Raw genomic sequence first — 11,291 nt, 5'->3', positions numbered from 1 at the left:
TCTCTCTCTTCTCTTTCTCTCTCTTCTCTTTCTCTCTCTTCTCTTTCTCTCTCTCTTCTCTTTTTCTCTCTCTTTCTCTCTCTCTTTCTCTCTTTCCTTTCTCTCTCACTCTTGCTCTCTCTCTCTCTGCTTCTCTAGAAGGCACTTATGTTAAAACAATAGACAACCGAAACTTCTTTCTAAATGCAAATGCAGACTAAAATATGTCTTCAATTTCTCTTATATATATAGTGGAACATTATAGCTATCAATTTCATGTTAATGTGTGGGTCAAGTGTTAATTAAAGATAAACATTCCAAATTTCTCTGCATAACAATAGAAAAATAACAGCAACAAAAACAAAAGAATTAAACAAAAACAAATGTTAGCCAAATGCAAGAAAAGAAAAACTCGACAGAGAATGAATTGAAGATATCGCTCACCGTACCACAATACCGACTCATACTCTCGTCTAATATTACCTTTAATTTTAAGTGAAACCTCTGGCATTTGTTGGGCGCCACTATGACGTTGTGATGTTGTGGCAGTAGTTTCTTCCACAGCAGCCGAACGTTTATGGCGATGCAAAGAAGCTGACGTATGTTTGACGTTAACCGCCTGTAACTTTTCGGCATCTGGACGATAACTTAAATGCACTAATTTTACTGCACGCTCTGGAAAGCAAAAATGCAAAGTCATTCATAGAGAAAAAGTGTGTTTTCATATAAAAAAAAAAAAAAAAAAGGAAAAACGAACATAAAAAATCACAATAATCGGGTCTTGTTTCTTAATGCAAATGAGTGCAAGTGCTCAAGGTGCAGTTGCTGTAATGATCGTAACGATGGTGATGCTGGCGTTGTTGGTGGCACAACGCCAAGTGTAAAATGTGCATGTTTTAGAGATTTAACAAAAAAAAAAAAAAGTAAAAGAGGAGGAAGGAAAAGACGAAGAGAAGATCATCACGTTAAGTAGTTCAAGTTTATATGTCAAGTAAATGCAATAAAATTTGTAAAATTGTAAGAACGAGGAGGAAGAGGATTGCAGAGCAGATACTTGTAATCCGGGAGGAAATAAATTAAAAAAAAAAGATCTATTAATTATTATTGCTTCCAACTTACTTTCACGATTCTTGCCAAATATAAGCTCTTTCTCGTGTTCCTTCAAATGTTTTAGCAAAGAATTTTCATCGATCTGTAATAAAAAAAAAACAAGAAAAGAAATTTTTTTATATTTTATATTTGTATATGCATATGTATACATATATATATATATATATGTATATGTATATGTAAGCACTTATGCATAATGAATTATTAAGAAACACTTTCACTTTGCATTTGTATGTATAATAATTGTCATAATTCCTACAACTTTGCTTAATTTTTCTTTCAACTCGAGCTATTAAATAAACCGCCATTCACACTTGAGCTCTTTACAATAAAAGCAACAACAACAATATAGCAGCAACAAAGTAATAATATAAGTAAGACTTATATTCATAGGTTCACAAGTGAAGTTCCTCTGCTTAATCCCTTTTATATTATATTTAAGAAAGAAAGAAAGAAAAAATACTTTTCCATTAACCACAGCTAACTTAGCTTCAAGTTTGAACTGAGTTGACCTTAACACTACAATTTTCCCAAAAAAAATAAAGTAATTTTAAAATTCCTCACGTTTTACTTTGCTACCAGTCACATTGTTCATAGTTTATTCAATTCTTTTGATTTCTGAATATTAGCTAAAATTTTTCTTCATTTGCGGTCTGCGAACTCCAACCACGGTTATAAACAAGATAAAAGAAAAATCTATATATCTGTTGCAACGAATCTTGCGCACCCAACACCTTACGGAAACACATCAGTAGGCATAGTTACTAAATTCGCTTAGCATATGCGTGATTATCTTGATTTTCAAGACGGATGTGAATATTGCGGTCATCGGTGAAAATGTAGCAAAAACTTTCTCTTTACTTTTTTTCTGCTGTTTGCGAGGGCAATGCTTTCAAATTTGATCTTCATATTCAATCATATAGAAACGAGGGACAGGGAAAAGAAAAGAAAGCAGTGGAAGGATAAATAAATAAAAACAGAACGAAGTGAAGTAACATTGGACGAAGTGAGTGACAAGCATTTGTACGAAAAAAACAGCGATAGAACACGCACATGAATGAACAATTCGGGCGAATAGATAGAGAAACCGGTGACAGGATGACGATCGGACGATTGGAGAGTTGAGCACAATGAGAGCTAACAAGTGGATATGTGGAGCAAACTACGTAAATTTAAACGAGCGGATAAAGATACAAACAGTCTGGTATACGGACAGACGGAAGCGCAAACAGACTTTTGTAACGACAGATAAAAGTAGTAACGATGAGGTTAAAAGTGAATGGATTAAGAGATAAATAAGTTCCTTAGCAGGCTGGATGACTGGACAAAAAAAACGGAGTGCGGCGAACAATCGAATCGGCAGAAAAACGGGAAGGGAGGAAAACATGAATGAATGCAGGAAGAAGGCGACACATGACCCAAAGAGACAGAGGAGCAAACGGATACATGGACGAACCAAACGCATCTTTAGAAGTTCAACTAAACGTATAGACGTGTAAGGGATAAGATTTAAACGAGTGGCGACGAAAGATCGAAATACAAGCGCACATGCGTTGCCGATCTAAAACGAATGCGATATAAAACTTCTAAAAATGAGTCTCTTGACGTTACAAAGGGAGCAACAAAATTACATGCTACGTTATATATAGCGTAGCCATTCTGGACTGGGTATAAAAATTGTATCGGTGCGTTTCATCAACCATGCGTAAAGTTATACATTGTAAGCTATCTGATACATAGTAGGCGATATTATTGGGTTATCTAAGAAGTTAAAACGTAAGCTTACGCATACGTAACTACACGGACGTAAACATTACGAAGTAAGAACGGATGCTAACAGATTTTGCAACGTATAATGTAAGGTAGATTTGAGAGAGATTCCTTTAAAAGCTCATCATAATCGTCGTCCATACCGACACATCCGCTGACCGAAAAATAAAATCTCCATAAGAATTATTTTTTGTTATACTCCTCTCCTATCTATTCTTTAGGAAAACCAAAACGGAAGTTGATTAAACAAAGACATACGAGTTTAATTTACACTTCTCTCCTCAATTATTCGAAATAAACCCTTTACTACACTCGCATGTTTTGATCTGCTTTCCTCGTAATTTTTTGCCTTATTTGCTGGTTAACGTTTCGCTTTCACGGCAGTTTCGTTAATTGTGGTATCAATTATACAAATTTTGTATTACCCATTAGTTTTCAAGTTTTCTAATAAAAATTATATAACACATCATTCAAAAAGTTCGTAGGATGATATACAAATGTTGGATAACTATTAAGGAATCCATTTTTTTTTTAATATAACCAATTCTCCTATTCGTGTAGCAGCATGACGATCAGAAGGAAGTGATGAAACAAAAAGAGATAGAGAGGTGGGTGGAGCCTGGCGAGCGTATGGCAAATCAGTAACCGGGATAACATCAAGTGTTATATGTCAAAATGGCCATCCTACAAAAATTTTTCGGTAATATATGTATTAACAAAAACTTCTTTGATACTCTTGGAAAATGGTCGAACAGATGAAAAAAGATTCACCTTGAAAAATATATTAGAAAAAGAAAATTCGCGAAGGAAATCGACATTAGTGCCGACCGCACTACTCGCATATTAAGCTTAATTTCATTTTAAAACTGTATTCAACCAACATCGAGTAAATCAAGATCAAAACACTTGCAAGAAGCCAGCTTCGCCATACCATTGCAAAGCACGAATGGATTCTGAAGAAATCTATTTCTGCAATTTGAAATTGTGGAAAACATCCTACGGTTCAACATATACTTAGTGAAGTTCAAAGCCGTTTCAATATGAGAAGACTGGTATTCGGAGATTATTATTGCAAAGAAAATTCGAAAGTCACCATCTGCAATTGACTATTGTTTCTACGTCGCAAGGGAATTGAGCATTCCCTTAAAAGTTTTCCGCTATTTTGGTGTTAAATCCAAATTACGTCTTCAGCAGTCTAATAGCTGAAAAAACCCAAGTACTGGAAAGTAACGGTTGGAATCTTTTATACACAGATGGCTCAAAATCTTCTGGTCTGCCACTTGCTTGTGCCGTCATAGATGCTACAGGACAGGTTCATCTCAATCACATATTTCACGAAAGTACTTCAACTTTTACAACCTAAGCCACATCTATCCTTCACGCTGCGAACCTTTCCCATAAAAACGATCTCAAGACCGTCATTGTTACTCACAGTTTATCTGTATTAAAAACTATTCGGAATGCTTCGACTTTGAGTTGTGGCACCATCGACAAATTAAGAAATGTCAATACAACACCCGGCGAAAAAATTGAAATGTTATGTGTACCTAGTCATATCGGTTTATTGGGAAATGAGCAGGCCGATCGAGCGGCAAAGTATCCTCTAATTATGGATGATGTCTTGGAAAAGTTGAATACATTGGAAGAAAAGTTAAAGAGAGAATTACAGAAAAAAATGTACAATACCATCATCAGCACTACTCTTCCATTAACCCTCAATTAACTCCACCTTTATATCCAACAAATGCCGAGAAATTCAATCTCCAAATATTTTCGAGAATTCGGCTTGGTCATACAAGTGCAACTCACCAATGGACCTTGATGAAGTCTTCCTCCCCAATCTGCAATTGTGGACAAATTCTCACTATTAAGTTCATTCTCTGTGACTGCCTTAACTTTACCTTGGCTAGAAGTATTGCATTTGGAACAATTAACCCTATGGACGTTCTACAATCAGCTACAGAACAGAATGTCAACACAATATATTACTTTATCAAAACTCCTCGACTCAATATCTAAAGTACTGTGAGGAGCCAAAGTCGTCCCACGTTTTGGCCTCACAGTTTCTCCGTCTCTGGTGGGGGGAGAGTGCTAGTTTAAGATAGATAATAAGTTGGGGATTAAGTTAGAGAATAAGCTAGAACATAAGGCAAAGAGTAAGTTAGAGAGTAAGCTAGAGAGCTAGAAGTTAGAGAATAAGCTAGAGCATAGGATAGAGAATAGGTTAGAGAATAAGTTAGATAAGAGTTGGATAAGGGTAGGTTAGAAAGGGAAGGTTAAGAGGCTAAGTTAAGGGGAGTCGGTCGCGAACAGCGAGAGCGACGGCTCGCTCGCGGAAGTACGATTTTTGGATTATGTTAGTGAAGTAAAGGAAATATATTGAATAAAGTGTTCAATTCTTACAACTGACAAAGTTTGCTATGAATTTCTTGTGAAGTATAAGCTGGAGCCGCTGAGCTACCCCAGCACCAAATTCGAGCAAAATAGCCCTCACAGTACTTTTATAAATTAGAGCCGATAGCCTGTGTTGCTAGTGCTCAGTGTCTTTTTTCTAATCTTAGAATTTATTTCATTAGTCTAAAAATATAGTAAAAATAATAATAATAATAAAATCAAAAAAGTTAAAAAAATTTTGAATACATTTTAAAGGCACAATTCTCTAGAGTCCGTACATTTATTATTTTTGATACAGAAACTGCTTTCAACATTTACTATCGCTAAACGTCTTTATAAGCGTAATTCAATAAGAATTTAGCGAAACTATGCAACTTGATCTCCCATCCTATAGATTTCAGTAAAGTCTCAAAAAAAAAAAGGAGAAAAGCGCTTTATTGTTTTTCTGAGCGATTGGTTGAGAGTAATGAGAAAGACACGTCATGGCTTTTACGACAACGAAGCTAGCTTTACAATGGAATTGCATTTGAAAACATTAACATAATACATACATATTATGCTGAATTAACACGAGCACGCGATGAATATTTTCAAGAAATCTTAATTTATCTCGATGCGAAAGAAATCATTTGAATTTCAAATATTTTTGCTAATATTACTTATCTTAGACATATAAAACTGTTTTGTATGTAACAAACAATTATTCCAACTGCGGAAAAAATCAATTAATAAAATAAGTAAACTAACAAAGAAAAGCATCCATCAATCACTTTATGGCTATATCTTGCCTGTGTTATTAGTTTTCAAACCATTGAAAATAACTTTTAAGTTTATTTTATACCCTACACCCTACACTGTGGTGCAAGGATGTGTTAAGTGTGTGTGGATGTGTGCAGCACCCAGAAATACATAAGATACACCCCATTTTTATTACAGTGATCTAAGCTTATCTGTCCATCTGTCCGTCTCGTCTCGTTATGTTGGATCGACAAGCTGCAATGTTTGAGATATTTTGATGAAATTTGATACACTGACATATTTTGGTCCCATGGATAAGTACTATTGAAAATCGTTCCGATCGTACCACTTTTTAGGCAACTCCCCCATATAATCTCTCATTTTCAAAAGTCGTTATATAAATAAATGTATTGAGCCATGTCCTTTGTGTTCATAGCTTGTGTTACTGTTTATCCGTCCGGAGGTGAATTGTTAAATATTTAAAATTCATTTTTGGTATATAAATTGACCAGGTTGAAAAACTACTTAATGCTTTCCAGATTATTCCTGCAACAGGTAAACGTGGAAATAATGTAACTTAAAAAATGTATTACCTATGATCATCTAGGAATGTTACTATCTGACCAGCATGCGGCTACGCTTCCAAATTAGAAGGTATTCACTTTCTGGACATATTCATGTGGAATGGTGGATATCTAGACTGGAGTGTAAGGTGCTATTCATTCGATTTAATACAACCATCGCTTCAAGAATCTCTTACGTAGCATTCGGACTCCAACAAAATGTTCCCCAAAAAAAAAACCTTTTTTTCTAGAAAGCCTGTAGAAAGTATTTCGAGTGGCCCTTTGTAAACATCAGTTTGGACAAGACTGTTTCAGAGTTTTTTGCTCTCTTGCTTGAATTCCTAATTCTATCTGGCTCTAGTAGACTACAAAATATTTTATGCTTAAATTTGCAATAAAATGCCTGCACAATAATAAAATTAAAAATTAAACAGCTGTCATATAAAGTCATACGATAATTTTTCAAATATATGTAAACAATGTTGATCATTAATGCAAATATATAGAAAAATAAATACTAATGTCAATGACACTCAGTTGTAAAAATAATGATAATATAAAAATAATTAAACTATGACAAGCAATTTACAACAAACTCAATACTTGTAGCTTAGATTTCGAGCATATCGTATCACATAAGGTAATCGATATACAATCAATGTTCATGAGACAACATGTTTTAAAATCGATACAAACCATTTAGTCAGTGCTCTATAGCCTGTGCGATGCTACTTAAAATAGTTGCTAATTGGCCTCTTTCTACGGACTTAAGAGATTTTAAAAGACCTTGCTTGAGAAATCTATGCAAATGCCTTTAAAAATTATGTAATGGCAAAAAATTATCGTATTTGTCGAAATATATGGACGTCAGTCACCATTGATGATGCATATAAAACGGTAGTCCAAACGCCCTCAAACTCACAACAAGGCACTGCAAACAAAAGCAAAATCTTCTTAACAGTTAGCTGAACTAATTTAGGAGTAAGAACAACTTCAAAATGTTGCAAATACTAACATATCAACACATGACATTTTCGATATTAACAAACGAATGCATTTTTATCCAATAAGTAAACCTTTTTAGATGTCATTACAACTCATTGCATAATCGAGTGAATCTAATGATGATAATTAAATAATTGCACGCTGCGGTTACTGTGTACATATATGACACGTGATTATGTCTGACACAATAATATGAGACATTTATGCTAGAAAAGACACGACGCCACCAAATTGACCAGAAAAAAAAAATGTCATCACATGGAATTTACAATATGTCCACAACGTAATGCGAGCAATTGCGAGAACTGTCAACACTGTCAAAAAAAAAAAAAAAAGAATGCAAAGCAGACAAGCAAAACCAATACAATCGGGTAAGGCCGGTTGTTCAACATCTTACATCATTCCGCCAGCAAATTTATCATTTATTTTCTTCTCAAAAATTACACAAGCTTGCATGTAAAGCCGCACTTCTCATGGGAGCTCTTTTCAGAGAGAGGGCGCAAAACATAAACTGACTTAGCAACCTACCTTTTTCTCGTCAAAGCTCTTATTCACCTATGTTTTACCATCAAACACTAAATATTAGTCTTGATGGGAGCTCTTTTCAGAGAGAGGGCGCAAAACATAAACTGACTTAGCAAACTATCTTTTTCTCGTCAAAGCTCTTATTACTATTCACCTATGTTTTACCATCAAACACTAAACATTAGTCTTGATGTACGCAGTGTTAGTTTCTTGTCTCCACGTAGACTTACGTGCTTCTAATTTGATCCAGTTCGTTGCCATGTCAAGTGAATAAAATGCACCAAAATCCATCACAGAGCATTAAGTAAGCAAAATAAGATTTTTTTGTTATATAAAGACTTGCTTCTCTGGGAGAGGATCCCCGAAATTGCATCATTCACTTCAAGTCTTGAAATTTGCTTGTCTTTTTAAAGCGACTGCATTTCCAAAAATAAGACATTATATTGCAAGTAGTCGTAAGAATGATCCGGCCCAACCTATTTAAAATAGGCCTCATTCATGGGCCATAATAAGACATTGTTTCAAATTTCGTCGAAATCTCCCAGAAATATACGACTTTTTTAAAATGGAACTGCAAAAGAAGACACAAGGCACAAAGACGGGCAAACGGAGGTAAATCGATTCAGTAAAGAGTTCAGAATGGATCGGTATAGTGAAACCGGAATGGTTGTTAAATTAAACCGCGCAAGCTTAACACATTATATACCATAAATAGAACAGAATGTAATTATATACATTAGGATGTCTAAAATATATTGCGCTCAGTGAAAAAAAATTCGCCTAATAATTTCAAAGTGTTAATGTAATATGAGTAAGTTAAGTGAAATTTCAATCATTGTTTGAATACCAAACCTTTTTTTTACACATCGTAGCGAATCTCTGGTTATTGATTTGCTCAATAAGAAAAGAAGACGACGAGGACCAAGCTTACGAATAGTATAGCAACTGCTGTGTTAAATATTTTCTAGCGTTGATGGGTTATTTTCCTTTATAAAGATTCTTTTCTTATAAGGAATGATGGCACAGAAGAGTTTCAAGAAATTTGGGATTTGTGTTCGGCTTGAAGAGGAAATCTTGAATTGATGCACAACTGCGTTCTGAGTTCGCCAATGTTGTTCGTCGATTACCCGAGCGCTGTGCCTGTTGTCGGCTTAAAACTCTGAAGAAATTGGGCGACACTATTCCGGCGGATGTTTAGACACTTCTTCAGAGTCAAGTCGCTTAGGCTTCTGCAACGATAATTTTCGCGAAACCGATTCTTGAGTTTGCATTGTTGTTTGTCGGTTACAGGCATTGAAAATTGAGAACGACCAGGGTCACTACTACCATTGTACGATTCAACATAGACTTCATTCAATATCTCAAGACGTTCCTAAAACGAATTATTGCTTGAGACATAAATTTGAAGATAAATACTTCTTTGAGTCTCAAAGCATACGAAGTCACTGAAAAGCACAGTCCGATGTTTGGCGAACTTCACCACAAAAGCAAAAACAACAGAAATTTGTGACAATTTTCACCAATCGGACACACCCATTAGGCGGCGCAGCTATCTAACTTTTTCTCTTTCCTTACTTCTTTGTCACATCGGTCATATAGAAAAAAAAAAAGAAAAAAAATGAGTTTTTAAAATGACAATTTCCGGCTAATATTTACACATTCAGTATATATTTTGTTTTAAGTGATGAATAAAACATAAAATTATTTGTTTTTTACTGTAAAACTCTTGGTCATAATAATTCATATATAATCAATCATTTGGTCAGATATAGAAATTGTAATGTAATATAACGAATATCCCTGACATTTACAGCGACTTTTTTTTTTTAGTTTTATTATTATTCCACCGCAAAGTCCACTTGACTTATATCGTAATTTAAATTCGCCTTAAAAACTTTTCATGCATGTATACGTACATATTTTGCTTTACCAAATACCGAGAAGTAGTTATGCACATATCTCTTATTCTTCTTATGTGATTTGCAACGTGAGGCCTTAGAATCAAACTTATTGCCTGAAGTGGCATTCGCGGGCAATTATTAACAATTCATAAATCATTTGATTTAGATTTCTCCTCTATGAGTTGTGTTGACTACTTCCCGTCTTTGTGTGATTTTTTTTATATTTATTTTTTTTTTGTTTTTTTTTTGGTTTGCTTCTTGCGCTGTCAAACATTTATAAACGCAAAGCCATTTTTCCTTCCATAACTTGGTTATATATATATATTTTATTCAAGTGCAAACTCGTGCGCTCACCCATTCACACAATATAATTTATATCAATTTCCATATATGCATTTATGTATATATATATATATGCATTTCTATTATTCCTATCTGTACTCTTTACTAATTGCTCATAGTTGATAGTGAAACGCATATTCGATGCATTCGCATATGAATTATAATGAAAAAAAAAAAAAACTGATTGCATTTCTATCACATAAGATTTGTTTTTTCTTTTTTTTTTCATTTTCTTTATTCTCACACTTGTCTTAATGTTTATTTATCAACTGCGGCACATGTCAATTAATACCAGAGGACATAGAGGTAATATTTAATCAATAACTCTACGTAAATTGTGGTGAGAGATGTAAATAACAAAAAAAAAAAAAAAAGAAAAAAAAACTGCAAACTGAACGCGTGTGTATTGATTAAAATGCATTTTCAATATTTTATTAATTGGCATCATTTAGTTTCAATTGATATACGGAAAATAAAAAAGAATATATAATAACTGGAAATAATCGGTAATTATTTTATATACATTTGACAGGTACAAAATATTTAAAAAATAATATTATTTTACTTAAGGAATAGATTACTTTTCATTAATAAGCTTTCGAAAAATTATTTACTATACCTAAGACGACAATAAGAATGCACAATGCCTTCTGATCTTTAGCAGACGAAATAGGAGGCAAAATGGTATTCAATTTAACACTAGAACGCCCGCTAAAGTCCCCTTGATTTTTTTCGCCTTTTGTAAAGGTTTTTCTTTAAGGGGTTGCACACCTTCTTCTGATCTTTAAGAGACGAAAAAATAAGAGAAACCATATGCAATTTAACAGTGAAACTATCGCTAGAATTAATTTAACCTTCAATCGACCTTTATGCTTCAAAAAAAAAAAAAATGGTGCGTATAAGGTTCCAACATTTTGTAATGACTTTTCTTTTAAAAAGCGACCTTTAAATTGCTATATTTTCC

General features: G+C 34.0%; 1 protein-coding gene across 3 annotated transcripts in view; it reads right to left on the bottom strand.

Moving 5' to 3' along the window:
* The window catches only part of LOC119636336 (A disintegrin and metalloproteinase with thrombospondin motifs 16), a 36,090-nt gene that overhangs the window by 7,826 nt on the left and 16,973 nt on the right, over positions 1 to 11,291 (bottom strand). For all 3 annotated transcript variants that reach the window (XM_038031639.1, XM_038031638.1, XM_038031640.1), the window contains exons 3-4: positions 1,099 to 1,171; positions 463 to 654 (exon numbers count right to left, since the gene is read on the bottom strand). In XM_038031639.1, coding sequence (XP_037887567.1) covers positions 463 to 654; positions 1,099 to 1,171 — 265 coding nt within the window. The remainder of the gene's footprint in view (positions 1 to 462; positions 655 to 1,098; positions 1,172 to 11,291) is intronic.

The sequence above is a fragment of the Glossina fuscipes genome, unplaced genomic scaffold, assembly GCF_014805625.2.
Source record: "Glossina fuscipes isolate IAEA_lab_2018 unplaced genomic scaffold, Yale_Gfus_2 28, whole genome shotgun sequence".
Taxonomy (NCBI): domain Eukaryota; kingdom Metazoa; phylum Arthropoda; class Insecta; order Diptera; family Glossinidae; genus Glossina; species Glossina fuscipes.
Note: the sequence above shows the minus strand (reverse complement) of the source record. Positions and strands in the feature narration are given on the sequence as shown.